At 36.7% G+C, this 24082-nt stretch overlaps 1 protein-coding gene across 2 annotated transcripts in view; it reads right to left on the bottom strand.

Annotated features, from left to right (window-relative positions):
* VTA1 (vesicle trafficking 1) overlaps positions 1-24082 on the bottom strand; it is a gene marked incomplete at both ends in the record, with an annotated part of 73099 nt that overhangs the window by 47375 nt on the left and 1642 nt on the right. For both annotated transcript variants that reach the window (XM_080700637.1, XM_080700638.1), the window contains one exon: positions 605-699. In XM_080700637.1, the coding sequence (XP_080556763.1) occupies positions 605-699 (95 nt within the window). The remainder of the gene's footprint in view (positions 1-604; positions 700-24082) is intronic.

Below are 24082 nucleotides of genomic sequence, written 5' to 3'. Positions count from 1 at the left end.
AGGCTTCGACTACCATGAATAGCCACATTCTGTATACACAGAAACCCAATCTATATCCCATTAAATTTTCCCTCAATAGCCACTTCCACAGTGACCTGTGAAGTTTTATCATTATATATGAAAGTAAGTAACTATACACCCATCACATTCCTACAAGAAGGGGAGGGATGCTTGGGCCATTAGAGTTTATGCCCTGGCACTAAGAAACTAAGAAAAGATGACTGGCATGTTCTTTATCCTTCTCACTGAATAGCCCATTTCATCATAAGAGCTATCTAAGAATTCCTAAATTAAGCATCCATGTGACTACATGAGAGGAAGTTAGAAAGGGCTCATTACTTGCAAAAGGAGTCCAAAGCCATCTACAATACTGTGAAAGAAATATAATGTATACACATACATATTTGAAGCTACTTTGCACTTACATATGCATAGACATATGCAATTATCCTGCTTCATACTTTACAACTTTCCTCGCAGTACGGTGTAAACTAAGAACTAAAATAATACAAGCACACACACACGTGTGCATGTGTACACATACACAGAAAGTAAAATGTCATTTAATAACAATCAGATAATAAATTACAAATGTTTGACTTACAGCTTCTAACTGATCCATTAGTTTTGATAAAAATTTACGACATTCTGGGGTTTTACTATCAATCTTCATTCCTGTTTGCATAGCATATAAACGACCTACAAAGAAAAGAAAAGAAGTTTATTTACACTTCTAAACCAAGTGCTTAAAAATTTATGTTTTGTCTAATAAGATACACTTTAAAATTTTGACTGTATTTTATTTATAAATATTAGAAACATAAAAATATTATCCAAAGAATGTGAGAAATTATGATGGTGGCACATTTTTACCAAGCACGGCATTCTCTTTTGGCATTATGTTTAAAAAACAAAAAAGAAAGAGACTAGGTATGTCATAAGCTTTCAAAGGGATCTAAACATAATTAATAAGTTAATATGCTCAGAAAACAACCATATGTACAAGAGTGCATGCCAAGTGCCAGAGAAATGATGATAAAATATACAATATGGGCTGGGGCCCCACAGGGAGAAATGACTGGATCTGAGATTTATAGAGAAGCTGTTTTGGTCATTTTTATGTATACTATATCCTTAAGTAAATATACTTTCTCTTTAAAAAATAAAAACATTTGAGATAAGGCTAAAGACCTTTTTGACAAACACCATAAGTTTAAGAGCTTTTCCAGCGATAAGAGTTGTGAACAGTTTTGGTGGTTAGCTACTGTTTAGTGGTGTGTACATATAATGTCAATAAATTACCTCTAAAGTAAATTCAACAATACTTCCTGGAGATCTATGTTAGCGCTGGTGTTTCTTTAGTATGCATGTGTAATTCTAACCAAAACATCCTAGGGTAATTCTGAAATTTTATTTTTACAAAATAGACTTCATTGTTACAAATGATGCTGCACTATTCCACATCTCCCTGTGTGCACACTGAATAGTTCCCTAGGCTAGAGTCCATGCGGCAGAATTCCTGAGTCCTGGTAAGTGTGCCCTTTTGATTTTTTTTGGGGGGGTGGTACTGGGGTTCCTAGAAACCCTTCTACTTCCGGGCTACACTCCCAGACCTATTTTATAGTTTTTTGTTTTTTTTAAATTTGGAAACAGAGTCTTAAGCCAGCGTGACTGGCTTCAAACTTGCGCGATCCTCCTGTCTCTGCCTGCCAAGCACAGGGATTACAAGCATGCGCCACCATGCCCGGCTGCCTTTTTGATTTTAAGAAAAACATAAAACTTAAACTATCCTTCAAAGTACCAATGTACAGTTATATCTTCCCTAAGTTCATTAAAATAATATTAAACTTAAATTCTAGTTAACTTAAAGTTTGAATGTGGCATCTCACTCTGTGAGTTTGCGTTTTCCTGAGTACCAAAAAGAGTTTTAGATATTTACAGAATAGTTCTATATTTTTATAAGTAAGGAATGGCTGTGAAAATGAAAACATTCTGTCAAATTGGTTTTCTTTTTAACAAACTTAACTTGTAGCAATTCTTTACAAGTTATGAAGTAGAAATACAAGTTCTTCCCCCTGCATGGGAAGCCTTGTGAAACTATACCCTCTCTATGCTTTACTTACCATGCAACCATATTCTGTTAGTAGGCTTAGTATCTATTCCAACTAGAATTTAAACTCCATGATGATGGGATTTTAGGCCATTTGGTACACTGCTGTATCCTTGACATCTAGGTTCATGCCTTGCTCTTAACAAACATTTTCTGAATAGATAAATACATGAATGAAAGAATAGCTCATTCTGCCTGACTGATTTAAATGTCACTTCTATCATTCATTATCATATATTATGTCTCCATGGGATAATAGGGCCTAATTGTTCACCCTGCTGTGTTGGTCTACTGGTGTATCACTGCTTTATTTACTGGAGCTTATAAGAGGGCTTAGAATACATTAGTACTTTCAGCTGGGCGTGGTGGCGCATGCTTGTAATCCCAGCATTCGGAGGCTGAGACCAGGAGGATCGCGGTTCACAGACAGCCTCAGCTACTACTTAGTGAGGCCCTCTGCAACTCAGTGAGACTGGTTTCAAAAATAAAATAATAAAAAATAGGGCAGGGGGTGTAGCTCGGAGGTCGAATGCCCCTGGGTTCCATCCCCAGACCCGCAAAAACAAAACAAAACAAACATTAGTACTTTTATAATTTCTAATCATTTTTGTTTACCTGACAAAATCCTCCTTGAAAATGCACTAGTATATTTGTGATACACATATTATTTATTTATCTTCATTACTAATGATTTTATCTGGTGAAAATATATTTTTTTAATGGTACCAGACAATGAATCCAGGAGCTCACACAAGCTAGGCAAGCATTCTACCACTGAGCTAAATACTTTTTAATGCTTAGACTTTTAGAACTATCTCATGTATCAGACCCTAAAATTTAACTTACTAGTGTACTTATTTCTTATCAAAGTTTAATAATTTGACCCATCTAGGTATTAGAGGAGAAAAGATAGAATTTCAAAAATGTCATAAAGGGAAGAAAAATGAGCTTCAAGAGTGTCTAGAGATTAACACTGCCACTGGCACAGTAGACGAGCACGGTGCTTTCGCTGCATGGAAGGCAGCAATGGAGATCCCTGGACACGCACAGATGCTACTTGGAAAGCACAAAATAATTTATGTTGTTTAAATATATTCATTGCTTTGGTCACAAATGCAACTAAATTTTCTCTCTTTCTTTTCCCCTTTTTCTTTCTTCTTTAATAGTCAAATTCTTTAGCAAGTTACCTAGGTTCTTTTCCCACTATGTGACCATGCTAGGTTTTCATCAGCCACCCTGACCTCCACTGCAGTATGCTTGAACACCCTCTTTTTCAAACCACTTGCATTTCTTTTGTGTTGTTCAAGTTTTGTGCCTATCTTAGCCCTTTTACTTAAATCTGACAGAACTCCCCAACCACTTCCTTCCTGTGATCTGTCTGTTCCTCCAGGGCGTGTGTTGAATTTCTTTTATTAAAGTGCATACTATGAGCTCTACAGACAACAAGCAACTGGCTACAAATATCATGCCCAGTCTTTTCACTCTTCTGAAGGTTGTGTTTAAAAAGTGCTTAAGAAGCCCGGCGTGGTGGCACACGCTTGGAATCCCTGAGCTTGGGAGGCTGAGACAGGAGAATCACACAGGTTTGAAGCCAGCCCTCAGCCACTTAGTGAGGCTCTCAGCAACTTAGTGAGACCCTGTTTCACTAAGTATAAAATAGGTCTGGGAGTATAGCCCGGAGGTAGAAAAGCTTCTGGATTCCACCCCCAATACCACTAAAAAGGAAAAAAAAATGCCTCAGATGTTTATGCACTCAAAATGACTATTATTCATCAAATCTAAGCGTTGAAAGTTCTTTTATCTCAAAAGACTTAATCAATTATACGATTTCCCAATTTATTGATATTGGTTTCAAAATCACTAACACATAATCTTTTCTTTAATGGTTTGTGGACTTCTTACATTTTCTTTTGCTAACATCCTGGACTAAATGTGATCTCTTTCCATGCTAATATCTATAAATGATAATAGGCTTTCTCTTCTCTAAACTTAATTTTACAATGCCTCACTGTAGTGCCAAAATAAATCAAGGCTCTTAGTTTCCCTGTTCTTATTTTAAAGAGGAAGGCTTCCAGTGGAATGTGGAAATCAGTGGCATGCTAGGTTCTAAGCCATGCTGCTTGTACTTCTTTTATTTTTTTATTTTTTATTTTTTTTTTGCAGCACTAGGAATGGAACCCGGGGGGCATTCTACTTCTGAGCAACACCCCCAGTCCTATTTTTTATTCTTTATTTTGAAACAGTGTCACCGAGTTGCAAAGTGTCACTAAGTAGCTGAGGCTGTCCACAAACCACGATCCTCTTGTCTCAGCCTCCCAAATGCTGGGATTACAGGCGTGCACCACCACGCCCAGCATGCTCATACTTCTAAGAGAGCCACCACCCTAAGCTATATTAAAGCTGAAACCTTTGCAGCATCAGCAAAAATAACTGGCTGGAATGCTGAGAGAAAAGTTCAGAATTTATACTCATATTTTTTATTTAATTCTTCTACAATTTGTATTTTAATGTCTCTTACAATACAGTACTAGCACATCAGTATATAATATATAAATAATGTACACAGTATACTGGAGGTTATTGTTGGATTTTTTAACCCATATGAGCAGCTGATCAATCAATAGTTTGAGGATCACTGCTTTACTGCATCACCAATCGTCAACAATGAACTCTACTTCCTTTTCTTTTAATATACTCATTGGTGCACTGCAATCATACATCATACTGAGGTATAAAGTGATAGAAACATACACTCACCTGCCTCTTGGAGCACTTCCCTTGGGTACCATCCCCACCTCTCCCCTTTCCCATTGCAGAAGCCTTTGAGTCTGGGACTGGTAATTTAAAAAACATAGATAACATTATTTCAACTTTTACCTTATGTCTCTCTTTTTTTGGTCCCAGTTTAGTTTAGGCTTCTTTCTTATACCCTCATCCCTTCTACCCACATCCCCTAGAACTATAGCTCCATAATTAGCATATGCCCCTGCATCTCAAATCCCTTTTTCTTTGTCTTAACTAAAACCTATCACTTACTTATAGTTAACAGTCATTTTGAATAGTAATTAAAAAAAATTATCTCACATCTTTTCTTCACATTCTCTTAAGATTGGCAAGCTTTTCTCTTTGCATTCACCAATACTTAAAATGCAATATTCTCTAAATGTCTTCTCAATATTTGTCTCTAGGGCTCATGTCACCCTCTACCATCCAATCTTGTTAGACCTGCAACTGCCTGTGAACCATGGGGGTCGTTCTTTTTCCCACCATCACCCTGGAAACTTCACTGTTGGCAGAAGTAATCAATCTGTGGCAGACTGAGAGTTGCCTTTCTACTGTCATTCTTTCCATCTTCCTTAATAATTAGAGACCTATATTATCAAGAAGTTGTAAGGCACCTGGCCAAATGAGTAGATTGCCTAGTATTCTTCAAAATAAAACATGGCCATTTAGGACTAATATGGCTAAAATCATGTAATGAGAAACTGCTAGAAGAGACTTCTGCAAAGTCTCCTTAAAAAGAAATGATAACAGAGGAATGATCATACTGAACTTTCTCCTCCTCCTTGCTGCCTATAATAAAAACACTAGATGACTGAATCCTAGTACTTACTAGAATTACTACATGCAACCCTGGAAATGGCAATTACACTGGCTGACAGCTCTGAAACTAGAATGAGCTTTGGTCCCTGGTCATGTCACTGAGATGGCACACTGGCGATTCGTTGAGAAGGCACATGTGCCTACCTAAGACTTTCTTTCAAACAAGGGAGCAAATCCTTATTTTACTTAGCCAATATTATTTTGGATTTTCTGCAATAAGCAAGCAAATCTAATTACAATGCAAGCACAGCAACATGTTCTCCATTCTTAATGACCCCAACAATTGTATCTACTCTTCTCAAAGTGGCCATCCATAATTAAATTGGCAGCTCAAACTGCTGCACAACCAAAATAATCGCATCAGCACCCACAGTCTGAATCCAAGTTTCTTTTCCTTAAACATTCCACTATGCACATTAATACAGGCTTCCTGTTAACTGGCTTCTTTCTACTTTTTAATTGCGATCAGTTTTTTCTTTCACTTGCCTCTGCATCCACCTCTAATTTTACAATATACTTTTATACCATGTTATTGTCCTACCTACTCCACATTTAATTTTTAAAAATTATATCCCTATGGCAAAAGTACACATATTTAAATCCAACTATCCTTTTTCTGTATGCCTGCATCTATAAGCATCAGAGACTTCTGGTACATTGGCATTATTATAAATGTCATAATCACTAACCTCAAATAAGCTTTCCCAGCACCCCAGATAAGTATTTTAAATATACTTCAACCAATTTAAAACAAGCCTACACCGGTGCTGGGGCCTCAGAGGCCGGGACTGAAGCCTGCCGAGGGGTTAGGCTGGTGCTGGGGCCAGAAAGGCCAGGATCGGAGCCTGCCGTAAGGCAAGGCCGGTGCTGGAGCCTCCGAGGCCAGGATAAGAGCCTGCCGAGGGGTTAGGCCGATGCCGGGGCCAATGGGCGGCATCGGAGCCTGCTGTGAGGCAAGGCTGCTACTGGGGCCTCCGAGGCTAGGATCGGAGCCTGCAAAGGGGTTAGGCTGATGCCGGGGCCAGAGGCCAGCAGTGGAGCCCGCCGTGAGGCAAGGCCGGTGCTGGGGCCTCCAAGGCCAGGATAAGAGCCTGCCGAGGGGTTAGGCCGGTACCGGGGCCAATGGCCGGCACTGGAGCCTTCCGTGAGGCAAGGCCACTACTGAGGCCTCCGAGGCCGGGACTAGAGCCTGCCGAGGGGTTAGGCTGGAGCTTGGGCCAGCGAGGCCAGCACCGGAGCCGGCCGTGAGGCAAGGCCGGTACTGGGGCCTCCGAGGCCAGGATAAGAGCCTGCCGAGGGGTTAGGCCGGTGCTGGGGCCAGCGAGGCCGGCATTGGAGTCTGCTGTGAGGCAGGGCTGGTGCTGGGGCCTCCGAGGCCAGGATAAGAGCCAGCTGAGAGGTTAGGCCAGTGCCGGGGCCAATGGCCGGCATCGGAGCCTGACAGGAGGCAAGGCCGCTACTGGGGCCTCCGAGGCTTTGATTGGAGCCTGCCAAGGGGTTAGGCCAATGCCGGGGCCAGCGACCAGCATCGGAGCCTGCCGTGAGGCAAGGCCAGTGCTGGGACCTCCAAGGCTGGGATTGGAGCCTGCCGAGGGGTTAGGCCAGTGCCATGGCCAATGGCCGGCATCGGAGCCTGCCGTGAGGAAAGGCCACTACTGTGGCCTCCGAGACCGGGATTGGAGCCAGCTGAGGGGTTAGGCTGGTGTCGGGGCCAGCAAGACCAGTATCGGGGCCTCCCATGAGGTAAGGCCTCTGCTTGAGCCAGTGAGGTCTGGATCAGTCCACCCACCGTATAGCCAGGCCACTACTGGGGCCGTCAAGAGTGGGATCGGTACTTGCAACGCCGCATGCACAGAGAAATATCGCAGAAAATATAAATCAGATGCTTCCCCTAATCAGCAATAACTAGGAGGAAAGGGGCAATAGGAAGAGGTTGAGCTATAAAAAGGGCCCTATAGTGAAGCAACTAATGTGACCAATCAGAGGGTACGGAATAGTGAATAGTGGAGGACGGAGCCTCTTTAAAAAGCAGGAGGTACATAAACAAATGTATCAAAGTTAACCACCAAACAAGCATGGGATTGAGGGAGGGGGAGGGAATGGGATGGGGGCTGGATGAGGGCTGACTAGATGATGTGTGCTTGTATATCCTTTCAAGTCTTGTACTCCAATGTGATTGATACATGACTACAATGTACCAATTAAAAATAAATAAATAAAATAAATAAATAAATAAATAAAACAAGCCTACAAATACATACACACATTTTTTATAAATTATAGAGATGAACTTAGTTACTATCTGCGTGTGCACTGGACAACATGGTGACATAACACCACGAGGAATGCTAGTACTAATGCTTTCATTTTCTTAGGTCTTTCTCCTTATTTTCTTTCCACAGTAGTGAACACTATACATTATGTAAAGCCTACTGTCCACAGAGCAGGAGGGTAGTGAGCTAGCTGGCCAACTGGCTCTGGGGAGAATGGCTGTCCAGCACAGAGCAAAGAAACGAGGTTGCTTCCGAGACTTACCTTGGCTTCATCAACAGCCACTTCAAGACCTGTTAGGCAGACACCCTGAAAATTACTTCAGCATTTTCTTGCTACCATAAGGAAGTGATTTATTCCTATGTACAGAATCTCATTGTCTATAATAGTTAAGTACTTCTGCTGTTCACATTAAAATGGAGAAGATGTGTATATATCCTTTGAAGAAAACATCAAATTGTTCTCACTGCATTGCCATAGCCAGTATCCTTCAACTCTTACCCTTTAGAGTTAATTTAACAGGCTCAAAATAGAGTGTTATAAAGATACAGTTTATGGGACTGCCCACACATTTCCCCCCTGGATTTAGTTTATGCAATTATAAAGAAATTATTATAGAGTCACATCCTTAATTAAAGAACTAAATCCTCTTGGAATAGGAAAGATTTAGCCCCCAAATTGGCTTGGCTATCATGTTTCTGAATAAGCTATGTAGTTTACAATTATTAAGTACACAAAATATATTTATTAAATCAGATACATTATCTCATTAATAAATGTGAAAAACCTTAAATCTACTTATTAAAATTATTAAGTACCCTAAAATACCTTTATTGACACTGAGATGGAAAAGAGAAAGGATCACTTGCATATAGAACTCTGTTCAAGACAAGCAATTCATTGTAGCAACAGCAATATGATGAAAAATTAATGTTCAACATGGAAAATACCACTAAGCAAAACAAATAAATGTGTAGCTAAAAGCAGCTATACAAAAATATATTTAGTTTATTTTATCACAGACATGTATTTACTTTTTATGAATAAATATTATTTGATGACGAGTAATGAGGCATGTTTGCAAAAGGATTAAATACTTTCCAACCAGACTTTAATTTAATGTGAGGCACTTAGGAGACATTTACTAATCCTGAGGGTATGTGTAATTCAAAGTCCCATAGACTCTGAACATTAACATTTTAACACATCTTGCCTATCCATGAGAAATATAAAACACATGAGATAAGCATATATAATGCAACTGTTAAGAGTGGTTTTTTTAGATTTAATGAAGATGACAAACACATAGTATGCTATATACTGATATTTTAAAGCAAATTTTATTCCAAGTTTGCATGTATCTTGTATTCCATTAAGATGTATGACTATAATGCACCAATTCCATTCCGCTGTATACAGCAAAAATACTGCATAAAATATATGCATCAAGTTTTCAGAGAACAGAAACAGCAGAATATCATGAAAACTAGAGAGGAGAAAACAAATGTGTACCAGTATTGGGAATGGCCTAGGAAGATTTGGGAAAGCTCTGATTATTAATATATTTCAAAAGAAAATAATTGATATTTCAAAATAGTTGTGTCAAAATGGCAGCAGACATGGGTAAAGAAAGGATTTGATTTCTGCCTAAAACAGGCAGCTATTCCAATGTAAATTAACCTAGCTCAAAGTAATTAACCAGTCAACAGGAGAGAACTAGGCCTGTCTCTATCTAAAGACAGATCTTAAGAGAGGAGAACTAGGACTTTCTCTAAAGAAAGATCTACATGATTGGTTAAGCTAGCTAAGATGGTAGGAGGGGTGGACCTTCATGAAAGGAGACACCTCACCACACCTTGCTAGGGGAGGTACCTTACAGGGTTAAGGGGAGGTACCTTACAGGGACATTCACTACATCAGAATTAAGTAAACAAGATGGAGGTCATGGGTATAAAAGGCTGAGTCCATGTGTAATTCCTCTGGTGTATTCATTTCGAGTCACCCCCCCATGCCATTTTGGCATGGGGCTGTATTTCTATTTTCTGTATTTCTATCTTTCTAATAAACTTCTTTAAATCTTCAGCAACTGTTCAAGCTATGCATATTTATTCTTAGCTTAGGACAAGAACCCGTGGTAATTTTCTGTTTTGGGTCATTTTGGGGTTTTGTTGTTATGGGTTGGGGAAAAGTGTGTCCGGGACCCTTGCAGGGGTCCCCAGGGAAGAGCTTCCCCAAACCATATTCTCCCAAAACCGCAACAAAATGAGGCAGCACCAATGTCCAGCCAGGCATTCTGCCTGGAGACACATTCCAACTAATGGGAAAAGGGGGAGTTCAGAAGAGCACAGTCCTCTAGTTCAGTGGGGGGAAAATTAGGGAGATAGAGGCAGAAGAGTACGATGTAGAAGAGAAATCCATCTGCACAGGGGTAACCTCGAGGCTCAGCTAAATACTGCCATGTACACATGTATGAGAAAACTCTACAAGGTGAGATGAAGGAGGACCAGGAGATGGGAGCTGAAGGCTTCCTAATGCACACTAGAATACCTTCAAGTTCCACAGCTGGAAAGACCTTATCCAGGCTATTCAGTGGAAATTCCAAAAGCCATATTTTAGTAGTGGGGCTAATCTGCCTCTAAAACAAAAGCTACTTTTTGACCTGCCCCCAGGGCTAGAAACAAACAAACAATGGCACAAAAGGATCAAGCTAGTTGCAAATAACTTTACTGATCACTTCAAAGTAAAACCACAAATTTCATTCAGAAACGTGAAATTCCCGATGTCTTCCATGCAATAAAAAATTACAGAAAATAACGACAGATTAGAGAATGTGACTCATAGCAAGAAATACAGGCCAAAAGTTCAAGTAGCTCAAACAACACAAAATTAATGTAACAGTAAATAGATGACAGTCAAACACCAGGAAAGTATTATGAAAATATTTAAAGAAAACCACGAATAAAAAAGAGAAATGAGATAACACAAAGGAACTCAACTGGAATTTGCAGAGATGAAAAACAGTATCTAAAATGAAAACTTCAGCCCAGCGTGGTGGCGCATGCTTGTAATCCAGTGCTTAGGAGGCTGAGACAAGAGGATATAGCAGGTTACCAGCCAGCCACAGCTACTTAGTGAGGCCCTTTGCAATCAGTGAGACTCTGTTTCAAAAACAAAAGAATAAAACAGAGCTAGAGGTATAGCTTGAGGCAGAATGCCCCTAGGTTCAATTCCTAGCGCCACACAAAATAAATAAATAAATAAATTAATTAATTAATTAATTAATAATGTAATTCATTGGGTATGATTAATAGCATAGACACCAAAACAGAATTGACAGTGAACTTCAGGACATGGCAATAGAAAAATAAATCTAAAACCTCCAAAGTCTGTCTCCTGAAATGTGGAAACATATCAAGTATTATGTAACTAGTGTTTTGGGGTGGTACTGGGGTTTTCCTGGAAACCCGTCTACTTCCTGTCTGCACTCCCAGACCCAGCACGGCTGGCTAACTCCGAACCTGCGAGATCCTCCTGTCTCTGCCTCCCAAGCGCAGGAATTAGAAGCTTGTGCCACCACACCTGGCGTAACTGGTGTTTTAAAAAAGAGGATCCCAGCATTTGGTAGGCTGAGACAGGGGTATCAGGGTTCACCGACAGCTTCAGCTACTACTTAGTGAGGCCCTTTGCAACTCAGTGAGACCCTGTCTCAAAACAAGGCACTAAAAAACAAACAAACAAACAAAACAAACAAGCCTAGGGGTATAACATGGAGGTAGAATGCCCTGGGGTTCCATCCCCAGTACCACAAACAAAAGGGGGGGGGGAGATAGCAAAAAAGAAAAAAGTAAATCTACAGATTATTTAGATAGCAAAAATATTTTAAAAAAATAAAGTTGGAAATAAAAGCTTATTTCCAAACAATAGAAGCCAAAAGAAATCAATGGTATCAAACTTGCCTAAAAAATGTTAAAACTCTTGCCAAGTAGGGTTAAATTACAGCTTTGCCTGTAATCCCAGTAGTTGGGAGGCTGAGATAGGAGGATCATAAGTTTCAGGTCACAACTCAGGAAGGCCCTCAGCAACCTGATGAGACCCTGTCTCAAAATTAAAAGTGCTGGGGGTGAAGCTGAGATTATAGAATGCCCTTGTGATTATATATATATATGTACAATAATGCTCTTCAAGAGGAAAAAGACATCAGATTTAAAACGTGAAACTGCATCAAGAAATGAAAAGTCCTAAAAATGGTACTTACGTGGTCAAGTATAAAACAATTTATTTTCTCATTTTATAAATTTCTTTAAAATAAAAGTTAAAAAGTAAAAATGATTTTAGTGGGTAATAGTAACTTAATAATAACTAACATTACATAAGTAATTATTGTTAAGTTGGGTCCTGCACTCATGTGACTTTGTGTCATATGACCTCTGCAGGGCAAGGGAGGGGCTGAAACCCCCTGCGAGAATTGGGCGTTCCCGCGAGTAAACCCTCCTCTCGCGAGATGCATACCTTGAAAAGGAGAGCCCGCGTCCTCAAGCTTCGGACAGGTGCGCGGGCCCCATGGTGCCTCGCCCTGCTTTACATGCCATGTGTACCGGACCTCTCTCGTGTTTTTCACACTCCGCCGTACTCACTTATTTTTATTTTACTCGCATTTAATTTTTTATTTTACTTATCAATTATCACAAACCATGTACTAATCTAATAATCTGAAGTAGAAAAATATCAATCTACCAAAAAAAAAACTATGAAGCTAATCTCATTATTATTCTGAGTTAACTAAGAAAGTAACTGAAAGCTCATGCAGTTGGGTATATTTCACCCAGTGTCACTAAGTGGCAGGTTGGAAGTTTGACACAGGTAGTCTGGCTCCATAATCATCATACCTCAAGGCATCTCTCTTCATACATGCACATAAAATTACATGTAACCACAAATATTACATACAAAAAACTATGTAATTGTTTGCACTTTTTTTTTAACACTATGCTGAAGTTACCTTCTGTAATACATGCAACTCTATACATTTGCATAGTTACAAAATCTTATATCAATGTACTACAATGGATTGGCCCACACTGGCATTTAAATCTTGAATTTTATTTACTATTAAAAAACACTGAGGGCTGGGCATGGTACTGTACACTTGTAATCCGAGCATTTGGGAGGCTGAGACAGGAGGATTGTGGTTCCAGGACAGAGGTAGCTACTTGGTGAGGCCCTCCCCAACTCAGTGACACTGTTTCAAAATAAAGAACAACAACAGGCCAGAGGTAGAATGTCCCTGGGTTCCATACCCAGTACTGGGAAAAAACAAAAAAAAACAAAACAAAAAATAGTGAAGAATATCTCTTACGTCTCTATTTTTTTTTACATTGTCATCTAATTTAGGTAAATACTAATAAACTGAGCTATCATTTTGAAAACAAGTCCAGTATTTATTCTCTTTATGTAGTGACTATTTAATCAATTTATGAGCATCAGAGACTAAGAACATCTTAAATCATAGAAGAAACATACTGACTCAATCACTTGTTTGTTAGCGCATTTCTTTTTCCTAAAAAGGGGTATATAAGACTACGTGGCACCTGAAATTGTAGATACAGACAGTAAGTAGAGACATGTATATAATTTTACATTTTAAGTTACTTCAAGAATATGATGCTCACCAAAGAAAACTTAATGAAAATGTAGCAGAATATTAAGAGTGATGAATATAAGTAGAAAACTGTGTGTTTCCTTTCCTTATTTTTTCCTACATATTCCAAATTTTCTATTGGATTATATTATTTAGTCTAATGTTCTTAAAGGGTAGCAAAAACAATATTACTTTCTGGGGGAGTCAGAAAATTGAAGACTTATTTATTTTTAAATTTTGTTATTTGTTAATGCAACAATCTAAAGGAACTATTACCACAGAGAACAATAGTGTCCTGAAATGTTCTGGGCAGGCCTGAAAACAAAGAATTGCCAATAGTGTTTCCAAAGAGAAACAGTCATATGTTGAGGCTAAAAAATAAAACACCCCAAAACTAAAATAAAACACAAAATAATAAGCTATGGGGGAAGGGGCTTTCAACATAGCAGCCAATAATGAACACAGGAACTCAGCAAGCAAATTTATTGAAACCTATAATATACAATCCTGTGCTGCTCAAAAAGCACGTAAATTTTCACTTTGACCAATCAAATATGATTGCTATTAAGAAAGCACCTTATCAAAGATGCCCCACCAAAAAAGGTAAAAGTTAGGCACATGTTATTTAACTCCTCAGACGCTATCCCTTCAACCTCATAGATTCTTAAGAGCTGTAAAATAAAATTATTTCCTTAGCTTAAAAAAGGAGGGTACTAAATGACTATTTTATAAAATAAATTTCATATTTGCATGTACCCTCACAAAAAGAAAAGATGAGTGGAATGCTAATGGATAAGTCATTAGCCCATCCTTCTGTGTATTGCTATTAACCTACCATTTTCATAATACAGCACCCTGAGTTAGCCTAAGATAAAGATAAGTATCAACAGACTATGATTTCCAGTTTATCATTCAGATTCAGAAGTCAGCAAAGGATGGAAAAAAAAAAACTGCTTGTCTTTATTGGTTTAGTTAAGCTGGTCTGACTGACATTTAAAAATCTAATTTATATGTGATGACAACAAGATAATACTATGCAACTGATTATAAATTTTATGTCCCTGTGGCTTACCATCCATTAACAAAGAAATCTAGCATTATTTAAGACTTTACTTATACTAAGTTAAAATTTTCTGCCTGTATTCCTGTAACATCCTTGAAGTGAAATAATCATTTGTATTTACAACTTCTTAAATAGCTATTTAATTTTCCATTGAGTATATAAACCAGTCTCTCAAGAAAGTCTACTAACTTTACAATGTCACCCCCTAGAGGAAACTTCAAAAAAACTCTTGAGATTTCACACTACTGGTTATAACAAACTTAAAAAGAAAAGAAACATCTTTCTGGATTTAGCTTTATCTATAGGACCAAACCTGACAGTGTCAAAACACTTATCATACAGTATCTACTATTAATCAGGATTCTAGCTTTTTTATAGCAAAACAAAAACAAAAACCATGGAACTCAGAGACACAGTTTTAATAATGGAAAGCTTATTTTTTATTTTCACTGTACATTTAGGAATCTTCCAAATTACTTCACTTTTTACCTCCTTGAGTTATCACCAATTTAACTAGTCCATTTCCCCTCACTTTGCCACTCATTCAGTAACTCATTCTCTAATTACTATCTGCTACTGACAGTTTCTTCATGCAGCCGTTTCTCCGCTGATATCTGTCATTCAGGACCAGAATGTCTGTTTAGACCAAATCAGATACCTCCAAGGAAAGCACTGTTGTTACAAATGTCCAGAGCTACAGGAATGTCAATTGTCTGCCTTCTTTTTTTGGTGACTGCAATATGATCATCCATGAATCTAAGTCATAATCTTTCCCCCAAGTGAAGGACACACAGACACACACATCAGTTGAGAGAGAGAGAGAGAGAGAGAGAGAGAGAGAGAGAGAGAGAGAGGGAGAGAGAAAGAGAGAGAGAGAAGGAGAGGAAGAGGAAGAAGGAAGAGGGGAGGGGGGAGAGAGAATGTGTATGTGTGTGTGTGTGTGTAAATATATACACATAAAATTTTGTATTCTGCATTTTCATGTAGTTCTTTTCCATGTTATAAAAGAGACTCTAACTTTTAAGTGATTGTATTACTCACATCCAGTGAATGTGAGTTGCTGCTTAACAATTTCCACATTTATTACTAATTAAGTTGAATGTTAATAATTAGTAATCTCCCTCCAATAGTTGAATGTATGTTTCTCATCCATTTATTTATTTATTTATTTATGGGTATCTTAGATTAAAAAAAATTGTTTGAGTGTTTTATACATCAGAGATACTGGACCTTTGTCTTGACCATTGGAGATATTTTTTCCTAATGCAGTATCTGTCAGATTAATTTCCTTTTTTTTTTTTTTTTTTTTTTAGTATTTCTAGTTTCTGAAACAGGGTCTCACTGAGTTGCAAAGGGCCTCACTAAGTAGCTGCGGCTGTCCACAAACTGTGGTCCTCCAATCTCTGCCTCCCAAATGCTGGGATTACAAGCATGTGCCACCACGTCCGGCTGTCAGATTAATTTCTATTGTTTGTGTCATAAAGAATTTTTGGGTGTCCAGAGCCTACTCTACCATGTACTCTTGTTTTTTCACTCGGCATTTGAAGAAGAACTTTCTAGAGACAACAGGGACCATTTGTTTTAAAGAGAAGCTGGGAATCTACAACAACAGTGTAAGGTGAGGGCATGATACAAGAAAAACTGAGGGTGCCTTTGTAATTTTTTATTTTATTGTGTGTGAGTGATGATTGTGAGTGACATCAGGTAAAAAAGTGCAGCTTCTCTTCTGGCTTATAAATTTGAAGGTATGGCAGAAATTAAAGATTTTCTAGAAAACATTTACCTTATCAACATTAGCTCAGTTTTCCCCAAGAGTAGAAATTTAAAAATATATCAAACTTCCACAAAAAGCACAAAGTTCTATTTAAGGATAACCTTATAAAATCTACAGCAAGAAATAAATTTGCTACCTTTTACCCAACTCAAGTTTGGGAAAAAAGAAGCAACCTTCTCAATAATATTACAGAAACCAGCATAATATTAACAAATAAATCAAAATAGTAACTTGGAAAAAAATCTTAACTAATCTCATTTAGTAACAGTCTTGGGAAAACAGAGGAAATAAAATAACTATTTTAAAAATTTAAAATACATTTTAAAAATTTAAAAGACATTTTAAAAGTTAAAATAACATTTTAAAAATCATTTAAAAGTTAAAATAACATTTTAAATTTTAAAATACATTTTAAAATTTAAAAGACAATTTAAAAGACATTTTAAAAATACAAAATAAAATATATAGACTTGATGTAAAAAAACACAAATTCTAAATAAAGAAAAGGTAATAACGTAGACAACCAAAATTACTATCTTTTTGTCTTTGAAAGACACCAGGAAAATTATTTGCAAAACAAGTATTGGACAAAAGACTAGTAACAAGAATATATTAAGAACTCTTGAAACTGAACAGTTAAAAAAATGAGCAAAACCATAGACAGACATTTCACTGAAGATGACCTATATATAGTTAAGGAAAAAAGGCACATGGTAAGATGCTCAACTTCATTAGCAATCATAAAAATAAAACACACACACACTGTTGGAGTGACTAAAATAAGAAATGGCGACACACAAAATGTTGCTGAGGATCTGAAGAAAAGTGATCAAACATCATTCATATGCCCTAATAGAGTAACACGTGGGAAAACTTCACCAGTTTCTAAAACGGTACTTTTTCTTACCGTGGAGCAATGAAAACTCATGTTCATACAACAAAATAGTATGTGATCATTTATTCATAATAGTTGCAAATTGGAAACAACCCAAATGTCTTTCAACCTTAAATCAGTAAGTTATACTATATACTGCTATGGAACACTGCTGAACAAACTAACTTAGCTCAATCTCCAGGAAAATTATACCAAGTGGGAAAAAAAAATCAATTCTCAAAACTTTTATAATGTATTTTATTTATAACATACTTAAATTTGTTTATAAACAATTTTAATGATAAAATTTAAGAAATAGAGAACAGGTGAGTGGGCTGCTAGAAAACAGAGGTGAAGTAGGGTGAAGCAGAAAGCAGGAATGGCTATAAAGGGGCAACACAAAGTATTCCATTTACTCACTATACTCTCTTGATTATGGCTATGGATACAGGAACCTAACCTAACACCCGACAAACTGTTTAGAACCAAGAGTGAATACACACAAACCAACACATGTAAAACTCGGAGAGTCTCAGTAAGATTGGTGGATTTTATGAACGTTAATATTTTGGTTTTACCTATACTACTGTCTTGCAAGCTATTATCAATGAGAGACACTGGGTAATAGACACAGAGTTCCTCCCTCTGTACTAGTTCTTATTTTTAAATGTGGATCTAGAAAAAGGTTAATTAAAAAAAAGAAGTGAGAATTCTTTTCAGTAAATGGGAGTATATTTTGAAGATAAGAAAATTCACTATTTTGCTACTGGTATAATTTAAAATGCAACCAGCGAGGTCAACTATGGTGTTACACACCTGTAATTCCAAGGCTGAGAGAGGAGGAGCACATGTTCAAGAACAAACTCAGCAAGTAGTGAGATTCTCAGCAACCTAGCAAGACCCTGTTTCAAAACAAAAAATAAAATAAGGGTTGGGGGTGTAGCTTGGAAGGAGAATGACCCTAAGTTCAATTTCCACTAGCACAAAACAAAAACAAAAACAAAAGTTTAACCAGGAAAACAGTAAAAGCAAGCACCTCTATAAATAGACAAAATGTACCGTGATATATATTGATTCAACAACATTTATTTATTTATTTATTTATTTATTTATTTATTTATTGTAATGGGGATGGAATCCAGGAGCATTCTACCTCCAAGCTACACCCCCAGCCCTATTTTTTAATCTTTATTTTTTGAAACAGTCTCACTGAGCAGCTGAGGCTGTCTGTGAACCGTGATCCTCTTGTCTCAGCCTCTTATAAGTGTGCGCCACCACTCCCGGCTTATCATTTTTGACTTAAAAACAAAAGAGCAAACAACATACAAATATTAATATTAGAAATATTAGAAAGTGACAAAACATTCAAGAATTAAGGGTAGACATAATAAGTTTTGGAAATCATAAATACTAGAAAGGAGGAGGCATAATGTGCCTATCATATCAGAACATGACCTATGACTTAATTTGAAACCCAAAATAATTAGGACCAGAAATGTTTCAGATTTTGGAATATTTGCATAAACATAATGAAACATCCTGGAGATAGATCCCAAGACTGAACGTGAAAATTTATTTGTTTCATATATACTTAATACACAGTGCCTGAATGTAATTTTATGCAATATTTTAATAATTTTGTGCGTGAAACAAATTTCATGGCATGAAATTTTCTACATGTGGTGTCATGTCAGCACTCGAAAAGTTTTAGATCTTAGAGCATTAGAGCATTTCAGATTACAAAATGTCAACCGGAAGTAAATTATAAATTACAGTACTGAAATTCTTTTTTACATTCCATTTGTTAGTGATAGTGTGTTTAAAAGTGATAAATTACTGTACTGTTTATTTCATAAACCTAAAAATTATATTTACTGTATCTTAATATATTAGGACCTAGAGATTCAATGATTATCAATGTAAAACATACTTTTTAATCTTACAGACTTTACATTTCAGTGAAATATTAATAATGCTTAAACAGTAGGCATACACTAAGTATTTATGAACCCCAAGTAAGTGCCAGGTGGTCAAAGAGAACAAGATATCATTCACTGTGTCTCAGGAGATTTAAGATTAAAATGCAAATTGGTATGTATAACACAAATATGTTAAGAGGAGAACCATGCTGGGGTAATTCCTAGACCATCCTGAAGAGGTCATGAAAACAACTTGCAGGAAAAATAAATGAGTTGAATTCAGAAGTGAGAAAACTCAAAGCAGAAAGCAGCCCATATAAAGTCCCAGATATAAAAGAATATAAAACTTTTATAAATCAGCAAGTAGTTTAGGAAGAGAATCTGAAATATTTTTCTCAAAAAAATTCTTCCTTACTCTAGAAATTAAAAAAATTCTTATTTGCTTTAAGATAGGAAAGTATGCCTGAACATATTTTGAAATTGACATATAAGTCTTTTCATCAGGAAGTTTAAACAGGTACCAAATTTTGATTTCGATTCTGTAATAAATACTGAAATCTAAACATTTTTACCAATTTTTCAATTTTAAATACATTTAAAATACAAAATTATATCATTTGCAGGAAAATGAAGAGAACTGTAAAAACGTGTGTGTGTGTGTGTATGTATATATATAAATGTTTCTTTTTATTTATTTATTTATTTTTGGTGGTACTGGGGTTCCTGGAAACCCTTCTACCTGAGGGCTACACTCCCAGACCTATTTAATATATTTTTAAAATTTGGAAACAGGGTCTCTTAAGCCAGCGCGGCTGGCTTCAAACCTGCGCAATCCTCCTGTCTCCGCCTCCCAAGCGCGGGGATTACAAGCATGCGCCACCATGCCAGGCCTTGTTTATATTTTTGATGACTGCTATTGTAAAGAAAGTTAGATGGAATCTCAGGTAGTATTGAGTCTCATTCCCAACTTCTGCTAATTTTGAATATTTCTAAATATATTTATTGGCTATTAGTATTTCTTCTTTTAAGAAGTGTCTATGTAGTTCAACTGCCATTTTTTTTCCTAAGTGTTGTTTTAAAAGTTCTATTCCACTCCTCAGAATCTTCTCTCCCCTTAAAAAGGGTCAGAATACTATAGTTTAACACGCATATCCATGTTTTAGGTAGCACAATTCACAATAGCCAAATTATAGAACCAACCTAGGTATCCATCGGGAGAGGAATGAATAAAGAGAATGTGGTATATTAAAACAATGCAATTTTACTGAGCCATCAAGAACAAAATTATATCATTTGCAAGAAAATTAAGAGAACTGGAAATTATTATGCTAAGTGAGATCAGCTAATCTCATAAAGTCAAGAGTTCTACATTTTCTCTCATATGTAGAAGATAGAGAAATTAGAAAACAAAAGGGACTTCAGATAAATAGCAGTAGGATACTGGAATGAAATTAGGAGAGAAAGGAGGCTTGATGAAGAGAACACTGCAAATAAAGCTATGTCCACACATGAGGTGTCACCACCAATCACAAAAAACTTGATGGGGTGAGGGAATAGGGGGGATCGGGAGGGAAACGCCAATTGCTGCATGCACGTATGTTTACATCCCTTTGAACCTCACTATGATGTGTAATTAAATGCCCCAATAAAAGTATATTTTAAAAATTCTTTCTGTGTTACATGCTACAAACCATACAACTGTCATGAAATGCTATTTTTCATACTATCTTAAATGACAATTCAGTTAGGTCTGCTTCAAATTTTGCTTATAAACTACAAAAGAATTTGTCAAGCTATCATTCAAATAACTCATTTTCTCAGTTCCTATGATATAAATAAAATGGAATGGCATTATAAACATTTATCATTTTCATTCAATTACAGCCTTCCTGCTAATCACAGGACACAATAAAAATGGGGAAAACTGAAATACTGTTCATTTCAACAACCTTAGAAAGAAAAACAAGGTTGAAATGCTTTTATCCTGTTGCTTGTTTTCAATGTATTTCTGAATAAAAAGAAATAAAAAAAAAACCTTGGAGCTGAAGATTTAGCTCATTAATTTAAGGAAAGAGAAATAGTTATCATATCAGATAAGTGGCAAAGCCAGTTGTTAATGCCAATCCACTTTTTCAAAAAATATGTCTTAATTTTTAAACTGGAATGCCAACCAACTCATTTCTGGATTCTAATTCTAAAATAGCAGTAAGCCACATAGCCCTACAGGATCTTGTTGTTTGGAATAAAACCAGGAACTTCTGCCTTTATTAAAACATTTCTCTTGTACTCTTTTTGCTTGACTCAGGAATGATATTTTTTACTAATGAGAGATTGAAGAGGTAAGGTCATCTAATGAAAAATTTCATCCCTTTGAGAGTTTGGAACACTGAAACAGGACAATTTTTAACATGAGGCATACATGTAAAAGACTCTGCAAAAGAATTTTCTTTTGTGGTCTTTTCATGTCCTTGTCCTCATACCTAATCCCTCTTCATAGGACATTGGCCCTAAACTGTTCCTGCTTGTCCCCTTGAAAAATTCCAAAATGTTGGTTGTGAATATCCCAGAAAAATTTCTTCCTCATCTGAGATTCATTCTTGACCAACTGCTCCTACAAGAGACAAGACTCCAAGTAACTCCATGCATCTCTGGTATAAAATACTGCAACCTCTTTCCCCAACTAGAATGTTCTTTAGGAATCTTTCAAGACCAACATATTCACAGAAAGATTTATTCTTTCTTCTGGCTGATTTTTTCCCATAAGAAGTTGTACCTAATACCTCAATTAATGCAGGATTCACTAACAGCAGTAATTGCCTCTTTTTTTTTTTTCCCCTAGACAACAGGGTGAATTTTCTACCTTCTCCCTCAGGGCAATATGCCCTGTATATACTCAAGAAGTGTGGCAGAATGCTTTTCTTTGTTAAAGGAGAAGGTTAAATGGGAATAGGATGTGGGCAAAGACAAAGAGCTTGTTACTTTGCTACCCAGATGACAGGATCTTAGTCAGGAAGAAATATTTTAGAAAGAAAACATGAAAGTTGTGGATTGAGAAGTTGATTCCTTTAGAATTTGAAGAATGCTTTAGAATCCCCATTAAGAGGCAGTAAGAGCTTAAGAGCACTGGTTGAGTATGTCTAGGACAAAATTACAAGAAAAGAAGTCACAATGAACTGTTAAATATTATGTATTTTATAATTAGTCATGTGATTCCTTTTTGAAACACAGTTCAGCAGGATCAGATTCAAAAATAGAACTGCTACAGAAATCATCAGATAGCAAATGCGAATAAAAACATTTAAAGCGTTCAAATAAATGAAGTACTTAACAAGAAACTGTAACAAACACTTTTCATTTAGATCTCAAGAATGATATTCTTTTCTAATGAACAGATAATAAAGAGATAACATCATCTAATGAAAATTTTTATTATTTGCATTACCATCAACAGACATTTGTATAAATAACATGCATAAATTATAGATATGTGACATTGGAATTCTATTACATTTCCTTACTAATTGGTCATAGCATGTTACAAGTGATGAATTACTGTATATTTTGATTATTCAAAACAAAAAATTATAACTACTCACTATAGCTTAGGTACTGGATTAGTGTTAGAGATTTAATGGTTATCTATATAAAACATACTGAAACAAAAACAGAACACTCAGAAATAAAAACAGAAATTCAAATTGGTTAGGCAATAAACTATCTGGAGGTGAAGACAGGCCTCAAGCAATCTCAAAATATAGAAGAGAGTGAGATGAAACTATTAAAATTACTTTCTGGAACTAATGAAAGATATCCATCTACAGACTCAAGAAGCTAAGGTCCCAAAAAGCAATTGAAAAGAAATGAAGGCCTAAAATTTACAAAACAAATCAGAAAGAAGAGACTGAAAATTGGCTACAGTTTAAAGTTAAAAGTTTTTGAGTGGGGCCTGGTGGCACATGCTTGTAATCCCAGTACTTGAGAGGCTGAGACAAGAAAATTACAAGTTTACCGCCAGCCTCAGCTACTTAGTGAGGCCCTGTTTCAAAGTAAGTAATAAAAAATAGGGCTTGGGGTGTTGCACGGAGATAGAATGTCCCTGAATACAATACCCAGCATTGGGGGGGGGGGGTTTGAACAAGAACTTCATGGAGAAAATAAAACTGTAAAACTGGAGAAGAAATGTGCAACACAAGTAACAAAGCATTAGTACCTATATTATTAAGAAAAGAGTGCAACAGAAAAAAGCTTTAAATAGGCATTCATAGGGAAATCACACATGGTTAATTAACATATGAAAAGATGGTGAGCCTCTTTAAGACTCAGAGAATTGCAAATGTCACCATTCACATCCACTAGACTGGCAAAAATTATAAAGTGTAATAACATCAAACGTAGTAAGGGCATTAGTGTTCATTTCATTATCCCCTAAACTCTGCATGCACACTATGCATGCTCTCTTCCATAAGTGTTTCATAACAAAAATTTTTATTAAATGACCTTGAAATAAAAAACATTTGTTCATAACCGTAGGGAAAGTAGGATCCTTGAAATAGTAGGCATGGACACAGAAGAGCTGAAAAGGCTCTAAAAGATAAGGACGTAAAGACAAATGCAGATAACAATCCAAACTTACCTATGAGGTTGGGCAAACAGGGCTGTAACTTTAGGAGAATGATGGGTATGAGCCTTTGTTATTTACTGATTTATTTATTTTTAAATAAGGGGAACTGGAACAAGCTTGGAAAGAAACAGCAAAAGGGAGAGAATAATGGCAAAGGAAATAAAGGGCCCCACCCTGGGCAGTCATAAAGATATTTAATAATACAGAGT

This window comes from Muscardinus avellanarius (genome assembly GCF_963383645.1).
Source record: "Muscardinus avellanarius genome assembly, chromosome: 8".
Classification (NCBI taxonomy): Eukaryota; Metazoa; Chordata; class Mammalia; order Rodentia; family Gliridae; genus Muscardinus; species Muscardinus avellanarius.
The sequence above is the reverse complement of the archived record's forward strand: the minus strand, read 5'-3'. Positions and strand labels throughout refer to the sequence as shown.